At 36.6% G+C, this 23,434-nt stretch overlaps 1 protein-coding gene across 2 annotated transcripts in view; it reads left to right on the top strand.

Annotated features, from left to right (window-relative positions):
* Positions 1-23,434, top strand: part of LOC112858277 (N-heparan sulfate sulfotransferase 4) — a 432,421-nt gene that overhangs the window by 385,065 nt on the left and 23,922 nt on the right. For both annotated transcript variants that reach the window (XM_086704323.1, XM_025921652.2), the window contains exons 8-9: positions 4,612-4,794; positions 22,547-22,643. In XM_086704323.1, coding sequence (XP_086560449.1) covers positions 4,612-4,794; positions 22,547-22,643 — 280 coding nt within the window. The remainder of the gene's footprint in view (positions 1-4,611; positions 4,795-22,546; positions 22,644-23,434) is intronic.

Raw genomic sequence — 23,434 nt, forward strand, 5'->3', positions numbered from 1 at the left:
AGGCATTCAGCCAGCAGCCTGGTTTTTCATAACAATTTCAGTCCTGAGAAACTATAATTATCTTGAAGCACACTACTTACACTGTTTTATTTCTTAATTACAGTAGTGACATGAGATAAATGCATACTTATTGGGATCAAATGTATATTATTTTGTGGTGATTATAAAGAAGTTCTACATGACAACCATTGCAATTATATGGTCATCAACGACTGATACTGCGTTATATTCTAGAAACTCTGTAATTAAGTTCTGCCAAGAGGACACTTCCTATTTGGGAGGGGAAACTTTAAGAGAGAGAAGTTGGCCAGTGTAAAAATCACTCACAGACATAGATACCCCAAGCCTGTTCTAATGATTCCACATGAATCTCAAGCGAGAATGTTGTACCAACTAACATTTGGGGGATTTAATATAAATTTGTATCTAAATTAGCTATGTGAAGAATCTTCTTTAAAATAGCCTTTCTCTTTTCTGACCTTTAGAGTAAAAACCTTTGAATACACTCCACAGGGAAAAAATGGGCTGGAAATATGATAGGAGTGATACTGCCTTCAAAGATAAATCTGCAGGCAGTCAGTAATATTCTTTCAAATACTATAATTCATCGTTTTGAAAGTTTTCTTATAAGATTCCAAAAATAATTTATCTTCTGGCATTCCAATTTAAAAGAAAAAAAGAAAAAAAAAAAAACCTTTAAGTTAGCAAGATACTGCTTACATATATTTTCCACTTTTTGTACAGACAGACGTTTTTGTCTTTTGTTTTTAAAAAAGCAGAAGGAAATAAAAATGATGGATTTGAAAATATATATTAAAATATTTGAGTGAAGCTGTCAGGTATATCATGTATCAGATTTGGGAATCAAATGGCCTGGGTTTTAAATTCTGTTCTGCCATTGACTAGATGTGGGACTTGGACAAGTTACTTAACTACATACCCCAGTCTCTTCATCTGTGAAAAGAGACAATAACTGTACCTACCCCATAAGAATTATCTGTTAAAGGATTTAATCTTTTCAGATATGTAAAAGGCTTAGATATGTGCCTTGCACGTAGTAAGCACCATATACTTTTTAGGTATTATTTTTTTTTCAACGTTTTTTATTTATTTTTGGAACAGAGAGAGACAGAGCATGAACGGGGGAGGGGCAGAGAGAGAGGGAGACACAGAATCGGAAACAGGCTCCAGGCTCCGAGCCATCCGCCCAGAGCCCGACGCGGGGCTCGAACTCACGGACCGCGAGGTCGTGACCTGGCTGAAGTCGGACGCTTAACCGACTGCGCCACCCAGGCGCCCCTTTTAGGTATTATTTTATATACCTTAGGAATATGAAGGAAATGAACCAAGCTCTCCCACTCTCCTCCCCACCTTCAACCATGGTGAGGAGTATCTCTAATAATTTTAATAAGATTTTTCTCACAGAATTAATTTCAGTATTCTAATATAACACATAGAAAGGGAATGTTGTGTTGTTGTTGTTGTTGTTGTTTTTCCAAAGTAAAAGGGCATTCAGTGAGCCTGATATCTTTAACTTGTAACTTACTCTGGCAGTACTTTGCCAGAGTATTGTTTGCTTGTTTGTTTTTTTAATTCTGGAACAAGTTAATGTCCTATTATTTTTAACACAAAAGGTATCCTCTTCAGACATTTATAGCTATCCAATGACAAATTAAGTCTTAGGCATGATGATTCTGCTCTATATAAACTCTATTGCATGGCTAACATTCTAACCAGGTTGCAAAGATAGGATATTAGAATGGTTATTGCAAATCCACTTTTATTTTCAAAATAGTTTAAACAACCCAAGTAAGCACACCAAGAAACATTAACCCTTAAAAAAAGAATCAGTTAGCATCCATACAAAAATTAGCCATGCAACACTTGACTTTCTACATACTGCCTGTGGATATTATTTTTCTGATTCACTTAACATGTTATATTTGCTTTGATGTTACTATTTCAAACATTAAATTACTGTTGCTCTTCTAATTAAGTTAATAAAGTACTTAATTATTGTATGTTAATTTCTCTGAAATATTAAAGATCTAAAAAATAAGTAATAAAAATGAATTCTTAAAATGCTTATATGCAAATATTAGGTTGAGGAGCAAGTACAAATATTATTTATGGTAGAAAATTATTAATTCCCTTTTCATGACTTACATTAGTGATCTCCACAATTTAGATCAAGAATATACAAATTCTCCTGCATTTATTTCTTTTTAATTTTTTTAAATATTTATTTATTTTTTAAGAGAGAGGGAGAGACAGAGTGCAAGTGGGGGGAGGGGCAGAGAGAGGGAGACACAGAATCTGAAGCAGGCTTCAGGCTCTGAGCTGTCAGCATAGAGCCCAATACAGGCTCAAACCCACAAACCACAAGACCAGGACCTAAGCCAAAGTCGATGGCTTAACTGACTGAGCCACCCAGGTGCCCCTCTCCTTCGTTTAATATTTTTAAATTCCAGGGTGCCTGGGTGGCTCAGTCGGTTGGGTGTCCGACTTCAGCTCAGGTAATGATCTCCTAGTTCGTGAGTTTGAGCCCCACTGTGCTCTGTGCTGACGGCTCTGAGCATGGAACCTGCTTTTGATTCTGTGTCTCCCTCTCTCTCTGCCCTCCCCCACTCGTGTTCTGTCTCTCTCTCTCTCAAATATAAGTAAACAGTAAAAAAATAAATATTTTTGGGGCGCCTGGGTGGCTCAGTTGGTTGAGCATCCGACGTCAGCTCAGGTCATGATCTTGCAGTCTGTGAGTTCGAGCCCCGCTCGAACAGCAGCCTGGAGGCTGCTTCGGATTCTGTGTCTCCCTCTCTCTCTGCCCTTCCCCCGTTCTTTCTCTGTCTCTCTCCCTCTGTCAAAAATAAATAAACATTTAAAAAAATTAAAAAATTAAATATTTTTAAATTCCAACTGCGATCCCTGATGGATTGTACATCATATCTGTAATCATATTCGAAATTTTTGTTGCTGTGTCCAAGAGCAATCAATCTAGATTTTACTTTGTCTTCATCTTTGATCTACAAAAATACAATACCAAAATGCTATGGTGTTTTTAGAGTTAATATAGAGATAAGAAATATTACAAAAAGATAAATATAGAAGAGTTTTTTAGCTAAAAGCAATCAGTTTCCATGCAAACACTAAGTTTCCTTTTTAATTAATTAATTTATTTATTTATTAATTTATTTGAGAGAGAGAGAGAGAACATGAGTGAGGTAGAGGTGCTGAGGAGAACAGAAAGAGAGAATCTTAAGCAGGCTCCACAGTCAGCATAGAGCCTGATGTGGGGCTCCATCCCACGACCTGGGGATTATAACCTGAGCCAAATTCAAGAGTGGGATGCTCAACCAACAGAGCCACCCAGATGCCCCAACAATTACTTTATTGCAGTAGAAAGTCTTCATTAGAGTTTTGAGTCTCTTCCATTTCTATCTACATACATATCTAAACCAGTAAAGATCAGGAACAATTGTTTGATTTTAGAACTAGTCTAATTCTGGGTCTTTAGTGGCCTAGAAGTTACTATTATTGGGTTTAATGATGTTGATTATATATCTCTATCTCATAATGATTCTATAATACGGAAAAAATGACATGGAAATTAATAGTATACTTTTAATGAATAGTGTGGGGGGGAAAACCCCAATTTCAATTTCTATTTTAAAAATGAGTTTAAGAGTGATTTTAAAACAGAAATCAGGGGCGCCTGGGTGGCTCAGTCGGTTAAGCATCCGGCTTCGGCTCAGGTCATGATCTCATGGTCCGGGAGTTCGAGCCCTGCATCAGGCTCTGTGCTGACAGCTCAGAGCCCAGAGCCTGTTTCAGATTCTGTGTCTCCTCTCTATGCCCCTCCCCAACTCATGTTCTGTCTCCCTCTGTCTCAAAAATAAATAAACATTAAAAAAAATTTTTTAATAAAAATAAAAAATAAAATAGAAATCAAATATGTGGCTTTCTACTTGTATTAGTCTGTGCAAGCTGCCATAACAAGATGCCACAGACTGGATGGTTTAAATAATAGCCATTTATTTTCTCACAGCTTTGGCGGTTAGAAGTCTATGATTGAGGTAGCAGCAAATTTAGTTTCTGGTAAGAACTCTCTTCCTGGTTTATAGACACAGCCTTCCGGATGTATACAGAGGGAGTTAGGGAGATGGGGCGAAGGAAGAGGATGGAGGGAAAGACAGAGGGAGGAAAAGAGAGAGAAAGGGGGAGAGAAGGAAGTGGAGTGAGGGGGGAAAGGAGGAGAGAGGGCGGGAGGACAGAGGTAGAGAGAGAGTGCAGTTATTTCTTCCTCTTATAAGGGCACAAGACCTATCAGACTAGGGCCCTGCCCTTATGACCTTGTTTAACTGTGGTTACCTTCCTAAAGGCCTAATCTTTGAACCGTCCCTTGGAGATTATGGTTTCAACACATAAATTTGGGAGGAACACAATTCAGTTCATAACACCACCTAAAATGATCATTGTATTTCTCATGAAATTCCAAGGTTAGGTGAGGTACCGCCTGGAGATTCTGCCATTCTACCTGAAGGTACCGCCAAAAATGGTACGCCATTTTTGAACGTAAGTATGTTTATTTTACCGTCATTTGTATTTGTCTTTCAGATCAGCATTTTCATGACCCATTTGTCGAATTATGGGAATGACCGGCTGGGGTTATATACCTTTGTGAACTTGGCCAACTTCGTGCAGAGCTGGACCACCCTGAAACTGCAAACTCTGCCCCCAGTGCAACTCGCACACAAGTACTTTGAGCTCTTCCCTGAGCAAAAAGACCCTCTCTGGCAGGTAAGGTGAAACATTCTCTCCTGCGGTGAAAGGAAAGAAACCAGGGCCTAATTTGACTTGGAACTCTGTTGGAGATATGAAAACTGACATTTAACACAAATTTCTTTTTTATTCATTAGTTTTGTTCTCTTCAGTAACTTTTTTTGTTTTATGCATTAAGTGTATTTTTTGTTTCTCTGTTGTTTGGCTTGTTGGTTTGGTTGGTTCGGAACTTTTGCTTTGAGGATGTTGTTTTATTGTTGGTGTCTCCTCGCTGCTAGTCATTTTCACTCTCATTTAGTGTGAGCACTAACTGGCAATAAAATGGTTAGGCGCTGAGTATCTAGGGAGACAGAAGCCAGGAGCCATCATAATCTAAAACCCTATAACTAACCCCCCGATATGTATGTGTAAACACACATAGTAAAAATGAAAAAGAAAAAACACTTTTTACCTCATGCTTCTACATATGCTGTCTTTAATAGGTTTTCACATTTCTCTTAAATCTAATCAATCTTTCACTAGGATCAGACCTATTGGTAAAAAAAAAAAAAAAATCATCAGTTTTAGGATCGCTTTTACAAATAATTCAGCTTCACATGGGAGTCACTCACCCTCATTGTATGAAAGTGTAAAGTATCTGCTTCTTAGCAGTTATCTGGGAAAATGCTACCTCCCATTTTCTTGGTTCTTTATGCATTACATTATATTGACCCACACAATCAATAAGCTGGCTGCAGAGAGCAGATCACATAGACCCCTGCTAAGCAGTTGGTAGGGAAATAGCATCATCGTTAATGAGAAGTCACTGTGAACCAGACTTGTTACCATCCCCTTTTTCTCCCCAAGATTCTATGTTTCTTCTTATTCCATAATTCATGTTACATGCCTCTCTGTGTCTATTCAGTCAGGAAGTCGTCCAACACATGTTTATCGGGTATCTACTGTGTATAAGGCAAGGCTAGTTGCTCTAGCAAATGCAAAGAATGAAACACAGTATGTTCTCCCAAAGTCAGCAGGGTTTCCTTGCTATTCTTATTCACTAGCATATATTTGAAAACGTGCTTTACAACTGACTGCTAGAGTAATTCATACTTTAGTCTGATGATTTATTCAGGAACTCTTCACCATTTGTGTTTTTGTTGAACTACACATTCTAATTCTTTTGCCCCTCTGATAAGTTGCTTGACCATCTTTATGTTTGGTGTATAAGTTAGATAGACAGATAAATAGATAAAGACATAATTATCGTAGTGTATAGCATCATACCAAGTAGCTGCTGAATATCATAAAGGCCAAGCATTGCGTCCCATAAATGGGATTCTTCAAAAGTGCTCACGTACTTATAAAATTGGTAAATCATTGATAGTAAATCAATTCTTTTCTCACACATGTTTATTTATGAGATATCTATAATTCATGGTACAGTAACAATACAAAGTAGCCAACTTAACAAAAGTTTTAAACAGCTAACATACAATAAATGAGTCTGTGGGGAATATGCTTAGGAATTCCTTGAGCTTGCACCCATGGGTTAACAAGGCATAAAGAATTAGAAAGCCATAGGATGTACACACCCAAGTTTGGGTAAACAAGATTAGGTAAATAAGGTTAGGTAAAGGGAGCAAAGGCCCCCAGTATAGGACAAAAGTATAGGAACAGGAAATCTCAGAATGAAAACATCCAAGATGAAGTACACAAGATTAGATATTCAGGGTGGAAATGCCCCTGAGGTTAGTACAATAGCAGAAAGCTGCTCTCACAGGAAGCAAGGACCAAAATAGGTAAACAGGTAAACAGGGCTATAGACCACAGCAGGGTGAAGTTGCCCAGAGTGGAGCTAATTAGCAAAATAAACGTGCCTTGTTGACCCTAAGGTAGTATGCTCTGTCTTTCTTGTCCCCTAGACCAGTTCAGATAAACAAAGGTGACACCTCATGCTTGCTATAAACAACCTCCCACCCAGCACATGAATTTTATTTTGTATTGACCCAAACCCCTAACACCACCTATCTTCAAAACCCCCTCTTCCCCACACCCATGAATTAATGTTCACAGTTTCATTGTCTCTTCGTGCACACCCATCACACTTGTAAGCCTTCTGATCCTAATAAAAATGGAGCAAGGACCCTTACTCAGGGCTCTTGCCTTCTCCCGGACATTAGCTTCTCTTGCATTCTCAATCCTGCATCCCACTCTTTTGCTGGACAAGAGAGAACTCCAGACCCAGAGTCTATGACATGAGTCAACAGCCCCAAGAGCCAAACTATCTTTTCCTTTAGAGGAAGGAAAGTTTTCTTTAGATGAAGGATTTGTATCTCTTAATATTGTGTGAGTTTTTTTTAATCAAGAATTGTATTTATTGATATCATTTCAATATCAGTGATGCTGTTCCATTTTGTTAAGGAGTAAATATAATCAAAGATACACCAGCTCCAATATGATTTGGTCTACTCGATGATTCTAAATATTGATGAAATATCTGTTAAATATGAAACATAATCTGTTAAATATGAAACCTCAGTTGATTGCTGGTATAAATGAAAATTAGACACAGAAAATAGAACCATTTCTTAGAGACCTATGTCATTTTGAAGACATGAGACCCTAAGTACACAAAACATTTGAATGGGCTGACAATTTTGAATAACATCATAGAGGTAAATTACTAGATAGTTCTTAACAAGTGATAGAATTAATCAGAAAAGGCTTCAGAGAGTTCACAAATTTTTTTGTAATTACTGTTGTAATTTACATGTTTAGCAATTTTAATATGTTATCAAAATAGCTTATCATAAAAATACTTTTAAAAATTTTTTAAAGTTTATTTTGAGAGAAACAGAGAGGCAGAGAGAAAGGAGAGAGAGAATCCCAAGAAGGCTCACACCATCAGCACAGAGCCCTGATGCAGGGCTCGATCCCATGAACTGTGAGATCATGACCTGAGCCAAAATAAAGAGTTGTCAAGAATCAGATGCTCAGCTCATGCCAACTGAGCCACCCAGGCACCCGTCATAAAAGTATTTAAGTAACATTGAAGAGTACATATTTACTAAAAGACTTCCATTTTATCAAGCAAATTATATTATATGTGGTTTCTTTTGACTGAAAAATAAAGTTGCATGCATTTCTCATTAACTAAAGTGCCATATTTTCTCAAATATGTTTAAGAAGGAAAACAAGGAGTAGAAAGCAGATGAGCAGTTAAGTTCAAAAGGGAATTGTTCATGTATGTGAGATTTTGAGAACAGCTGACTTATTAAAGAAATCTGATCAGTTTGCAGGTCATAAACCATGTCTATGAGACTACAAATGGTTAAGTAGAGATAAAGTGCATAATACTTTCTGAGTCCCTTTCCCTAGTGGTTATCTCTTCTCTCCATATTCATATTTATGATGACAAACAGAGCAGCTGTGAGCATTATCATCATGTTCTGTATACAATATGAATTTAGTTTTACAAAATACATATAAGCATAACCAGCACTAATTAAATGTTTTGTGGCCCACTCTTCACAACCCTACAGAGTTAAGATAGATTAGTATAATGTGTCTGTCATTGTTATACATTCTCAAAATTCAGGTACCCTTTTGTGTTTCTAAGCATGCCTTATTTACTGTATTTCATTTTTAAAAAGTAAATCAACTGTTATTTTTCCCAAGATTTTTAGTTCACACTTTTTTGTTACTACAAATAAAAATAAAACATGAATAATGATAATCTTCACATCTATTTAATTTCTTTTGGTTCTTTATGTAAATTTTCATTAGCACCAACTGCCATATATGTGCAACGTTTTGTCACCTAATTAAAAAGTGCAATATGAATATCTATCAATGGACAGCATAGTAAGTACAACACAGAATGTGTCTGTGCTTCCTTCACTGGAAACGGATTCTTTCAAAGCTGTTAAATGTGAGAATATATGCTGAAGACACATATAGAACTCTGTCCCTAGAGTTTATCTTCCTCACGTTAGTCTCTAGTGTGTAAGATTCTTAAAAGGATTCTCACGGGTTCCTATTTATTCATGTCCCTTTTTGTTTTGGTAGAATAATCACTCTGAAGCAAGGAAGAATAGGATTTCCTTTTTTTTTTCCCTTTTAACTCTCATTATAAAAACCAAACCACAACATGGAGGCATTTAGAAGGTCAGATTCTTGCACATTCACTAATCGATGCTTTTAAGCTCTCAAGCTGTCAGGATAGCTCAGCCTCAATCTTCACGCAGTCACTCCAGACTCTCACTATCAACAAACATGCCAAGCGTGATGTGGATTTCTGCTTGCCCGTGTGGCCAAGGGAATGCTCAAAGAGCTTTCTCTCTCTCCATGCCAGTAGCTCCAGGATTAAAAAAGTAGAAAGTAAATCACAAGGTGCTAACCTTAAGAGTTAGCACCTTTGTTGATTCTAGCTGTGAAATCCTCCAACTCCAGCTTAGAAATGGTGAGATTTGAACAACTGTGACATAAACAAATCACAAGGTCTAGCGACATACACACTGTAGATTCTATTATTATGTGTCTGTTGAAGGAATAAATGAATTCTGACACAAAGAATTATAGATTGTAAGTGCAGAATAAGAAGTTAGAGATGTCCAGCCCAACCTATTCATTTTAGAGAAGAAATGGGTGACACCTAGTGAGATGAAATATCTTGTTCTGAGTCACTTGGATTATTAGGGACAAGTCAAGAGTAAAGCTCAGGTTTTCTTATTCCTGCTGCAGTGTAGTTCCAATCACAGCAAAATGGTAGTTTTACATTTAAAAAAATAAATCTACTTCTGTCATCGACTTCCTCTGTAGGATGGAATTTCAGGTATGCCTTGTTACTTTAGAAGAATCTGGTGGTGTATTCAGTGTGAATTTATTTGACCTATACTTTTTAAAAACTTTTTTTTAATGTTTATTCATTTTTGAGAGAGAGAGACAGAGCATGAGCTGGGGAGAGGCAGAGAGAGAGAGAGGGAGACACAGAATCTGAAGCAGACTCCAGGTTCTGAGCTGTCAGCACAGAGTCCGACACAGGTCTTGAATTCATGAAACATGAGACCATGACCTGAGCCGAAGTCGGACACTTAACCAACTGAGCCACCCAGGTGCCCCTTGACCTATACTTTTGAAGTACCTACATAATAGAAAGGTCTTTGCTTTCATAGAACTTACAAACCATAAGAGCTCCTGGTTATGTGAACAAAATGACATTAAAATTTGTTTTCATATTAATTCCTCTCTTTTCCACTTTATACCTTGTTTATGACTCTATTACTGCACTTACCATATGGTATTGCAGACACTTACGTCTGTCATATGCCAGCTCATGCAAACCTGAAGGAGTTGAGACTGTTTATTCATGTTTGTAACCTAGAACCCAGCATGGTACCATAACCAGTGTCATTAAAATCTCATGAATGAATAAGCAAAGGCAGAGGTGTGTGCATGTGCACAAAGAACAATAAAATAAACATTTGTTTCTTAGAGAACAGTAGGAATCCAATAAGAAATAACCTTGGGAAGCACATACAAGTCAGTTGGGAAACCTTTGAAGGCTATCAGAGTATTCTGAGTCTCATAGGCAACAAGGAGCAATTCTCTGCAGGTTCTGAAGATGAAAGTAAAGTAATTAAAAAAAATTGGACAATAAAGATTATACCAGAAGTTTTTTTCCAGGACAGGTAAGAACAGGGAGGAACTGAAGTTGAGACAATAATGTAGCCATGAAAAGGGGAAACTTCTTGGTGGTGAAAAGAATGAGACCTTTCATGAAATGGTAGAAATTGTTTGTGGGTGAGACACTGAGGTTAAAGGAAAACTGATCTGCAACATCTGGGGAAATAAGAACTCTATAATTTCATGTTTTTCATTTGTAATTATTCATCTTTTAGCCTTTCCCGTGAAATAGCCAGAATAATTTTTCATCACTTCATAGATGGCACGCATAATAGAGGCACAGACATCATCATCTTATTTTTCTGTATTTTTTCCTAATCACACTTTGAATTTATGTATTTGTTACACTTATTTTCCTAACTCAGACTAGTATTTAAACCTCTCAGGAGTGTTTCCCAAATATGTTGGAAATTCCTCATGAGTTTAATTTTTAACTTACAATGAAGCACTTCCCTATTTGGTTATACAAGGCTGTCAGACATTCTGACATCCAGAAATGGTAACATAAGTCATGGACTTTCCTTTTCCTGTCAATTAGTTGCAAACATGATCTTGTCAAGTGTCAAATTCCCCACACAAATAACTTACTGAGGTTTGGTAATAGAAAAACTACTTGAAGATAGTGCCATAAAATAAATAAAATAAAAAGTTATAACACTTTCATCCTTTCTGAATCAAAATCATCATAAAACATAGATTTTCAGCACATAATCCAAGTATAACAACAACGAAGCCCTGAATTTGTGTGTGTGTGCCCTAAAGATATGCCTGATAACTTAAAAGGCATACTGTGAGTGAATATGCTATATTATACCAACCTATTAATAGGAGTTTAAAAATAGTTTTTTATTAAGTTGGCTATCTAGATTCTCTAACAAGATATTCATAAAACCATAAACAATAATATAAGATACTGTATGTAGGAATGTGCATCTGTTTAAATATACTCAGAGCTTCAGAGTAAACCTATCATCTCCTGGGGTCAATTTTACTATGAAAATATTTTGTGGTAAATGCCAACAGTATCAATTTATTTAAATAAACATGGATATAATATGGTGATGAGTGCATAGATGTTTAGGGTAAATCAGAGGTTCTTTATGCTTAAAACAGCTCTGATGGCGCTGTTACCCCAGACCCACACAGAACCAAAAGCCCTTTTCCATCCACTCCCACTCTCAGAAGTGGGCATTTATTCTCCTCTATATTCAGACTACTTTGGGAGGAAAGCTGGAGTAAGAGTCAGACCATTAAGTGCTACGGGAGTTCTGTGGAGAGAGCATTCATTATAAATCAGTGCACTCAGAAAAGAAAGGCTTTTCCAAGGAATTGATGGACTAGCTGTATTTTACGTAGTGTGCAGGTAGAATCAAGCTTTGTGAAGATGGTGTGTGTCTTAGAGTTTCTCCATAAGGATTTGCTGATTGAAGCACTGAGAATAAACATCCATAGCCTATTAAAATTACTCATCAATGTATGTGGGTTGCATTAGGCTTAAATGACATCAAGAGACAAAAAAATTGGAAGTCACCAGCCTGTATAAAACAGATTGGAAAAGGATTTTGTTTAAAGACATGTACATGGAGAAACTCAATAAACAGAAGAACTTTTAAAACAACACAACCAAGTAGGGAGGAAGAAGAAGAATTAAAAAAAACCCACAAATACACCTTGCATAGCATTCTCCTTTAAACAGTGAGGTCAGAACAGCAGAAAGCAAGCAGAAAGGAAATGAAGAGAAAGCCAATAATCTCTGAAACGTTTGTAATTAACAAAATAATCTTGCCATGAGCACTGGGCGTTTTTAAGGCTTTAGCTATTAAAGTCTAGATATGTCCCAGTTATCTGGAATAGGCACATGACTTGAGAGTGGATAATCAATCTCACTGATAATTCCACAGTGTCCTTGTGTGAAGGATGTGGAGAAGCAATGAGCAAAGCAGATTTTTAGTAAAGGCAACGTTATTCCAACTACATCTAATGAGAACAGAAGTTATTTTCATGTATTCTATAAAACTGTGAACTTCAGGATAAGGTAAGCAGTGTGATTTTTTAAAAATACATGTTTTTAGCTTGATTATGAATTTGAAATTCTTACTCAATTGGAGAGGAAAAAGCTGGGTGCTAATACCGTTCTCAGTAACACAATTTCATCAGAATTTACTCCCCTTTCTAAGTCTGGCCCATCACCTCAGGGAATCTTCTCTCTACCTCTCTTATATCTTCTTAAAAGTAAATCTGCCTCACCTCATCATGTATTCCATGTGCAAAACCACCTGCATCCTCTCTACCTGTGTGAGAGCTGAGTTACATGCATTTTTACTAGACTGGCACTGTAACCATGAGCTGCCTAAAGCAATTTTAACTGAATATTTTTTTTTAAGTTTCAATATATCTATAGTTCTAGATACTTAAAAGAGTAAATTACTGTTTATGGCAGTTTCAGATATGCAGAGAACAATCAGGTTAGAGAAGGAAAAGGAATATAATTGCTTTGCAATTTTCTGACTTTTGAAATTAAAATAATAGCAATGGAACAAAGTATGAAAGTACAAGGAAAGGCTTTGCTTTTTCTTGGGAAGACCGTTTCACCTTCATAATCACTCCTACAAACTCTCTCTGTCTCCCTCTTTCTTTATGTCTCTCTCTTACACACGCGCACACACACACACACACACACACACAATTTAACTTCAGAGACAACACCAGCTTTGGATTCCAGATTTGAAACTAACTTGCTGTGTGACCTTCAGCAAGACCTAAATAAAACACCTTGCATCTCAGGCTCCTCAGGTGTAAAGAAGGGATAATGATATCTGTCTTGCCAGGTTGCTTTGAGGATTAGAAATAATCTATGTCAAGCAAGTGCCTGGAATATAGAAGGTGATCAATAAAGGTTAGATATTATGTTAGCTGTTATTCAAATATTCAGGCAATAGAAGAAAAATCAGAGTAGGAAAAATCTAAACAAACATTTTCAGAATATAAAATAGGAAATGCAAACATCCTGTTTACAGACTTGTGATTAACAGACACAAGGGGAAACATGCAGGAAAAGAGGTGAAAGAAGAAATAATGGACATCTGGAAAGTCTGAAAATAGCATAACATACAAGGGATGCAGTTATAAAAACAGGCAATCTGCCTAGATTGAGGTGTACAAATGCCACCAACTGTAAAATACGTATAGGAAAAACAGGAGTAGTGTCAATTGAATTGTTAGTCATAAAAGCACATGGAGCAGAAAGCACTGTAACAGCATCCAGGAATTTTATTTGATAGTTTATTTTTGTTGGTATAATTTCTTGGGAAAGTACAACTAGAAATAATTAGTGTCTTTGTCTACTAAAACAAGCATGTTTATTCATGTTCTGTGTGACAAAGAAAACTCTTTTCAAGTGTTATATTGAATTTGCCCACTTCACAGGTTTTGCATGCAAAAATTTGAATGGCAGAGACAAGGTGCACTGCAATAAAGAAAATAAGTGGCCTAGTTGAACATAGGGAACAGATGCTTTTTGGTCATAGTTTTGGAAGTAAAATGTCTACACGGTTCATATTACATTAGTTTTCAAACGTAGCAAAATCTGTCTATGCCTATTACTGTAGATTTACTGTGCCTGTCTTAAGTCGGTTACTCATTCAGTCCATTTTTATCAAACGCTTTTTATGTATTAGATTGTAGCAGTCAAGAAGACAAACATGGGTTTTTGCTTCAGAGAACTCACATTCTAGTTGAGATAGAATTACAAATATAAATGCATTATATACATGTAATTTAAAATTACTATAAACAAATACTTGAATAGAATAATTTCAGGTACAGTGAAAGAAATGTGACCAGAAGCTACCATAGAGAGACAGGATTCGGAGGAGGTGCTTTGGCTATGGTCATCAGGGAAGCCCTCTTACATGGGGTCATATTTTAGTTGTGACCTGAGTGATGGCAAGTGCTAAAACAATAAATTGGATGAGTTGTAGGAGCCAGACAGAAAGCATATTCAAAAATAAATTGTGTTGGGATTATATAGGGGTCTTTGGGTCTCACAGAGCAATCTATATTCTCAAGTTTTCCTGAAGAAACCCCCAAGCTATTTCCCTATCAAGTAAGTCATACATCTCAGAAACCTAGTCATCGAACCATGAATTTGTGCTGAGAAGAGACAACCACCTTAGGTGCTAGGGTTCAGACAGTAGACCAGGAAGTCTGCTTTAAGGAAGGATATCTATACTAAACCAGTCTATCAGCAATAGTAATTTCTTTCTGCTGCTTCAACTGACTGACTCATCTAAACAAAGATGGGGGGGGAAGCTAACATTGGATCACATAATAATCACTCTCCCTTATAGAGAACAATTTGCTCATTTAAATATATTAGCTCCTTTAACACTCTCACTAACCATGTGAAGTAGATACCATCAATCATTATTTTTTGGATAAGGAAACTGAGACTCAGAGAATTTAGGGAAATTCCATAAGACACAGGCAGTCTTCCTCCTGAGCTCACACTCTTTTAACAACTGGGCTATGCCACCCCTCTAAAATAAGGAAGTTTTATGGGACATATTAGCTGACACTAGAATAATTGGTGAAATTTTTACTATGGATTGGTTTAAAAAAAAAGAGCATTGCACAGAAAAATAAATTGTTCAAATAAGCTTGGAAGAATCAGGTACAGACATGAGTATATCTATAATAGTGAATACAGTATAACTGAAACATTAGGTCGGTTTTGGCAGTTTTTAGATTGAACTGTAGTTGACACAATGTTACACAAGGTCTACAACATACTGATTCCAGAAGTCTATACATTATGCTAAGGTCACCACAAGTGTAGCCACTGTCCTCATACAACACTGTGACAATACCATTGACTATATTCTCTATGATGTACCTTTTATTCCCGTGACTCTGTACTAGAAGTCTGTACTTCTCACCACCTTTCACACATTTTTCCCATTGCCCCAGCCCTCTGCCCTCTGGTAACCTTCGGTTCATTGTCTATTTATGGGTCTGTTTCTGCATTTTTGTTTGTTCATTTTATTTTTTAGATTCCATATATAAGCAAAATCATATGGCATTTGTCTTCCTCTGTCTGACTTACTTCACTTAGCAAAATACCCTCTAGGTCCATCCATGTAGTCACAAATGTCAAGATCTCGTTCTCTTCTATGTTTTGGTAATGCTCTGTTGTATGTATATGCCACATATTCTTTATTTATTCAATTATAGATGGACATTTAGGTTACTTCCATATCTTGACTACTGTAAATAATGCTGCAATAAACATATAGAGGTGCATATATCTTTTTGAATTAGTATTTTTATTTTCTTTGGGTAAATACCCAGTAGAGTTCTTGGATCATATGGTATGTCTATTCTTACTTTTTTGAGGTGTCTCCATATTGTTTTCCATGGTGGCTGTACCAGTTTACAGCCCTGCCAACAGTGCAAGAGGGTTCCTTTTTCTCCACATCCTCACCAATACTTGTTATTTCTTGTCTTTGATTCCAGCCATTCTGGCAAGTGTAAGGTGATACCTCATTGTGGTTTGATTTGCATTTCATTGATGATTAGTGATGTTGAGCATCTTTTCATGTGTCTGTTGGCCACCTGCATGTCTTTTTTAGAAAACTGTCTGTTCAGGCCCTTTGCCCATTTTTAATTGGATTTATTTCAGTGTTGAGTTGTAAAAGTTTTTATTTATTTTGGATATTAACCCATTGTCTGATATATCATTTGCATATATCTTCTCCCCTTTTTATTTTGTTGGTGGTTTCCTTTGCTATAGAAAGGATTTTATTTTGGTGTTGTCCCAATAATTTATTTTTGCTTTTGTTTCCCTTGCCTGAGGAGATATATCTAGAAAAATGTTACTAAGGCCTATTTAAAAGATATTACTGCCTGTTTGCTTGTTTTATTCTAGGAATTTTATGGTTTCAGGGCTCACACTTAGGTTCTTTATTCATTTTGAGTTTATTTTTGTGTATGGTGTTGGCGATTGTTAATACAGAGCAGTGCTACTCAAAGTGTGGTCCATGAAAGGGCTTGAATTGCTTTTTGCTGATTTGCTATGAGACAAGAACGTTGTGAAACTTATAAACCAACTATATCACTGAACACGCTGGCTGCTTCAGCTGGAATTTTGTTTTTGCTTGTAGCAGGATGTTCTTATTGCAGTAAGCAGTTCAATAATTCACATTCTGACTCAAGTTCCTTATCTTCTCATAGACAAGTGCTTTGAAACACATTGAGTTAGAGTATAGGCAATGTTGCTATAATGATTACATTCCAAACAATAAATTGACTAAATAAAACAGATATATATATCTCACTCATACAACTGTCTAAAAATGGACAGGACATTTAGGAGCGTTAGATAGCTCTATTCCACATAGAGGGTCATCCGGGGCCCCAGGTTGGCAACTGTTCAATGTCTCTGAGTCCAAGGCACATGTTGCAGTTGTAACCGTTTTACAGCTGACAGTCATTAGGAAAGGGAAAATCCAAGGAGAGTGGTTTTACCCTTAAGAAGATACTTTACATCATTTTGGCATACTTTCCTTTGGACTGAAATGATTCAGATGAAGAAAGCTTGATTCAAAAGAGATTGTGAAATATAGTCTCTGGCTGAAACCTATAGACTATGCAAAATAAAGGAATGTTCCATAACTGAAAGAAAAAAAGGAAACCAAATAGTCTACTCTTCTCTGCCATAGTGAAAATTATGGTTATGGAATTAAACTGAAGCTAGACTATTAAGGATTTGAGATTGAATACTAGTTGAATAAAAAGATGACATAAATTAAAGACACTGGTAAAAATAAAATAAAATTTAAGTTATTGTGCAAAATGAGTAAAAAAATGTGAAGTTTATTGGCTTGTAATTAACTCATTTCATCACCGTTTCTACAGATGAATTCATACAAAAACCCACAAAGTGTACCCTTTTTCCAAGGCGAATTCTCACAAAGTACAGTTGTCTTTATATATTATTTGTCTTTTTACTTTGCACTGCATTCATGTTACAATAGAAGCTGGGGATGGAAAGTTAATTGGAATAAAATCTGAGATACGAAATTTGGCTTCAAATGATTTATTGAAGAGATACTCTCAGAAAAAAAGTCTCTTTAACAAATGGTGCTGGGAAAACTGGACAGCAACATGCAGAAGAATGAAACTAGACCACTTTCTTACACCATTCACAAAAACAAACTCAAAATGGATAAAGGACCTGAATGTGAGACAGGAAACCATCAAAACCCTAGAGGAGAAAGCAGGAAAAAACTTCTCTGACCTCAGTCGCATCAATTTCTTGCTTGACACATCCCCAAAGGCAAGGGAATTAAAAGCAAAAATGAACTATTGGGACCTCATCAAGATAAAAAGCTTCTGCACTGCAAAGGAAACAATCAAGAAAAGTAAAAGGCAATTTACCGAATGGGAAAAGATATTTGCAAATAACATATCAGACAAAGGGCTAGTATCCAAAATCTATAAAGAACTCACCAAACTCCACACCCAAAAAACAAATAATCCAGTGAAGAAATGGGCAGAAAACATGAATAGACACTTCTCTAAAGAAGACATCCAGATGGCCAACAGGCACATGAAAAGATGCTCAACATCACTCCTCATCAGAGAAATACAAATCAAAACCACACTGAGATATATCACCTCATGACAGTCAGAGTGGCTAAAATGAACAAATCAGGAGACTATAGATGCTGGAGAAGATGTGGAGAAACGGGAACCCTCTTGCACTGTTGGTGGGAATGCAAACTGGTGCAGCCACTCTGGAAAACAGTGTGGAGGTTCCTCAAAAAATTAGAAATAGATCTACCTTATGACCCAGCAATAGCACTGCTAGGAATTTACCCAAGGGATACAGGAGTGCTGATGCATAGGGGTACTTGTACCCCAATGTTGATAGCAGCACTTTCAAAAATATCCAAATTATGGAAAGAGCCTAAATGTTCATCAACTGATGAATGGATAAAGAAATTGTGGTTTATATACACAATGGAATACTACTTGGCAATGAGAAAGAATGAAATCTGGCCTTTTGTAGCAACGTGGATGGAACTGGAGAGTGTTATGCTAAGTGAAATAAGTCATACAGAGAAAGACAGATATCATATGTTTTCACTCTTATGTGGATCCTGAGAAACTTAACAGAAGACCATGGAGGAGGGGGAGGGGAAAAAAACTTAGACAGGGAGGGAGGCAAACCATAAGAGACTGTTAAAAACTGAGAACAATCTGAGGGTTGATGGGGGGTGGGAGGGAGGGGAGGATGGGTGATGGGTATTGAGGAAGGCACCTGTTGGGATGAGCACTGGGTGTTGTATGGAAACCAATTTGACAATAAATTTCATATTAAAAAAAGAGAAAAACCTATAAGGGAAAAAGTAAAACAGGACAGAGAAGAGGATACAGCCTATGTGACTAGAGAAGGCAAATCCATACTCTGAATATGTGTCAGTATGGGTCAGGATGAATCACTGCCCTTTTCAAAGTAAAAGTGTCCAAAATAATCAATTTTCTATTAAGTGGTAGGGTAGTCAATTTCTGGGATTTACAGAGAACTGTTTACAGAGAACTATTAACAGAGAACTGTTCTCTGTTACTGGCAGGTCAGATACTCAACAGTGGCTGTAACTAGAGCAGACTTGGGAGAAGGAAGCTTATGAATGGCTTCCATCTTGATACTGTAGGTACTCCATTCACAAACCCATTGCTCCAGCAAAGGGCTGGCTAAGGACAGAGCTTAGGTGACATGTGGGAATGTTGGGAACTGACTGAATCATTCTGTCCACTTGGTTGTTTACACTTCTACCTTGAATATCTTTGGTGTACATTAATGCACAGTACAAAGATCATCAAACTTTTTGGTCACTATCATGAGTCCATCAACATGTCTTTACCCTAGAACTTATTAGCCCTAATACTCTCATGTCACTCCTTTCAGTCTCTTGGGTAACATATTCCCCACTGCCTATTCATCTGTTCTATCCTTATATTGCCCTACTAGTCTATCCACAAAAAAAGTAGATGACTAAGAACATTGCCCATAACTCTTTTAATTGGAAGTTTTCCCTTAGCCACTAGTTTTTAGGGGCTTGTAGTGCAACAGCAGTCCACTTTCAGCCTCTGCTAACATGTGGGTCAATCTATCCACAAACAAGCTTGAGTTTCCCCCTCTTCATCAGCAGATATAGGGGGCCTTCCATGAAAATATAGGAATAAGCTGATATAGAGGCATTGGTGGAACAGTGATAGGTGACATGAGGGTCTAGGTCACTCATTTGTAAAGGTCATCTGTAGCCTTTGGATCAGCTTGAGATCGATCCCAGACATACCACTCCCATCTAACAATGAATTACTAGTGGGTACAACTGAATTTAGGATTTGGTGGGGCTGCCAATGCTCAAATTATGATGTCCAGTTATGGCCACCCAGTCACTTTGAAAATCCATGAGAAACACTATCTCCTCTAGGGCCCAGTAGCATACCAGGAGTAGATACCAGTTTGAATGACTGCTGCCAGTGGCACACCCTGCTGCAGAAACTTAGGAGTGCACACTGCAATTCTCCTCTGGGGCTTAACCAAAACTCTACTTGGCAGGGATGCCATAGTACCCTAGGTCTGCCCAGAGGTATGATCCAAGTCGGAGAGCTGCTTGTACCTCAGTCTTAACCTCTTGCAGGACTCTTCCTTGTTCTGGGTTCGAAAACTAGCGATTTTCTGCATCATCCTGTCAATGCCTCAGATCAATATTCCCCAGTGCAATAAAATGTTGCTTCCAAAACCCAAAGAGGCCTATCAAGCCCTGTGTTCTTTCTTAGTCATCGGAGTCACAAAGAACAAAAATAGACCCTTACTCAGAAGAGATGTCTCAGTATGATCCAGACCAGTGGACCTTGAAAAACCACACACAGTGGTGGTTCCCTGAAACTTCTACCCTCTGGAGTGCATGTGTCTTACAAAGACAACAGAGTACTTGACACTTGGTACCTATCAGATATAGTTAACATGAAGTCAATACAGAAGACTAGTGGTTAAGTTCTGTGGAATGTCAAGATGATCTAACCCTTTCAGTCTATATGATGACACTGAGGACAAACAGCTTTGATACTATTTTTGATAAAAATATTAAAATATTACTTTGAGAAAAAATATATTTAAGTAATATTTTTCTCTTCCTTTAGTGCTTTTTGTCATGTTAAAAAAAGCTCCAAAGCAAGAAGGGAGGAGACTAAACAAATTAAGTAATGAGAATTCAAATGAACTAGAGGGTTTAATTTGGCATTCTTTAATTGAACTTTGGAAGTTCAACTGTGATAAGCATTTCTTGATGGGTCTCTTTTTTTAATTAGATAAATTTATATTCTGTGCTGGAATGTAACGTTGAGAAGTCGATGATTTTGCAGCACTTATATTTGGCAAAATGGTCAAAAGTTTCAATTACAGATGACTTATTTAACAAGTTTATTCTTGAAAAATATTCAAAGGAAAATATTCAAAGAAAGAGACTCTAAATGGAAAATAACTGTGAAATATTCGGCCTCTAATAGATATTTCAATATGGAAAAAATAGAATTGGAAATAACAGAACAAATTTCCTTTAGCAGAATTTACTCTGAGCTTACTTCACCTCTATAAAGAAAATATTTCCCCAGTTAAAAATATAGTGTTAAATAGAGAAGAGTCAATTGAAAGTATCAACATTTTCAAATTAATTAATCATAAGTGTAACTTTGAAAAAGATTGCAGGCAATTTTATGGAACAGTAAAACATAATAAGATCATGCTGAAAACAATCATTCTTGAGAGGAACTGTCCTGGCATGGTATTAGAAAAAGATGTCGCTAGGGGCACCCTGGACAGCTCAGTCAGTTAAGCATCCAACTTCGGCTCAGGTCATGATCTCATGGTTCGTGAGTTCAAGCCCCATGTCAGGCTCTATGCTGACAGCTCAAAGCCTGGAGCTTTGACTCTGTGTTTGGATTCTGTGTTTCTCTCTTCTCTCTGTCCCTCCCTCACTCATACTGTGTCTCTCTCTCAATACATAAACAAACAAATAAATAAACAAACAAAAGAAAAAAAGATGTGGCTAAAGAACTGATTAAAATACACAAATATGAATCATAAATGTTTAGTCATTTTATGTCATTTTTAATATTCGGATAATAATATAAAATTGTAATTGTTTTAATACCTAATGTTTGTATTTAGACAGAATTTTATTTGTGAAAATGATTTTTGAATATATTATTTAAATTAACAATATAATAAAACCAATTTGTCAGTTAATACATATTTTAAAAATTGTATTATTTTCATTTAATAGCCCTTTGAATTCTCAAAAGTGTCATGATTTAGATAATAAATGTGGGTCACTCAAATGAAATGGGAGGAGAATGAAACAGGAGAAGGTTGAGATGGAGATAAAATTGGATCTATGGGTATTTTGGGCCTGGCATTTACTCACCACATCTATATAACAGTTATACAGATGCCATTTAAAATATAGGTTAGGAGCTCAGGAGGGAGGTACAGGCTACAAATGTTGATCTATATGCTATCAACTTGTAGGGTATGACCAAACATTAGGATTTGCTGGATCAGCACAGAATAGGACGTAGTGCAAAAAGGAAAGGAAAATTTGACTAAGTATGGAGTTCAAGGATGGCCATCTAGCCCCCAGGGAAAGAGAAATAGGAAAGATTAGGGCAGAGCACAGATATTCAAGAAGCTATGGTTGGAAGAAGGTTAAGACAAGTGAAGGCTCAGGTATACAGACAAAACAGAGGACATGTTTCTAGATATAGAGTGGAATCTCAGCAGTTAGAGCCTAGCCAAGCTTCAGAAGAGGATGACAGCAAGATCAACTTGATGCTAAGCTCTAGCCTTGAAAGAAAGGAAGGTGCCATTTCAGAAGGAAACAATTTGGAAATCAAAGAACCAGAACCAAAACAAGTTCTAACTCCTAGTTCTAAGGTATCTGACAAGAATTTGATCCTGTCCTTTGAACAACTATTACAGAACAGATCGAGGAATTCATTACACACTAAGATTCATTATTCTTCCTTCCTGTAGAATCCCTGTGATGATAAACGGCACAAAGACATTTGGTCCAGAGAGAAAACTTGTGACCACTTGCCAAAATTCCTTGTCATCGGGCCACAAAAAACAGGTAAGAATAGCTAAACTTGCCACTTGCTTTCTTTCTGTTTCTTTTCTTTTTTTTTTTTTTTTTTTTTTTTTTTTTGTCATGAAACATATTGCCATGCAGTATAATTGGATTAGGTTTTTCTATGTGAAATATCTAGACACCCATCCAAATTCATTATTTGAATGGTACTTCATCCCTATAGATCATCTTCATGTATGATCCTCAAAGGGACCAATGCTTCCTATTAATTAGACTTGGGGATTAACTTTTTAACTGTAGATTTTAAATCTGTTCAACAGATGTCAAGTTTTTGACAACTTTGTGTTAATGTACGACAGTTGCAGTATCTGATTTTAATCTCTACTTTTTGGTAGTTTTGGCTAAGTATCTCCTAAATTAGGTTATAAAGCAAGTGCTTGCCTTGATTCAAACTATTTTACACTGTAGATCAGCCTTGAATTGACTTTTTTCCAGAGCCATTTCCATTATTACTTTAAAATATTCTACATGTGTGATTTGTATTTTAAAAATAATTATTAAGTATAAATATGGTTCGGACTTATTATCTGATACACCTGAGGTTCATCAGGCATTTTTCCCTTAGTATTTTCTCATATGCTGAAGGACAAGTGTATAGGACTGCAGTAAAAGAGAGTGAAAGTATTTCACCAATGAGATGACACTTTCAATTAGAATATTTTATACTTTCTTCAGCATGTGACAGTTTTATACACTTTGCTCATGTCCTGATTAATTAAAGTTTTTATTGAGTTGCTGTATTTTGAATTCACTACTTTGACTAGAAGCATTTT

Source organism: Puma concolor, chromosome B1, assembly GCF_028749965.1.
Source record: "Puma concolor isolate L17-30 chromosome B1, mPumCon1.1.hap2, whole genome shotgun sequence".
Lineage (NCBI taxonomy): Eukaryota > Metazoa > Chordata > Mammalia > Carnivora > Felidae > Puma > Puma concolor.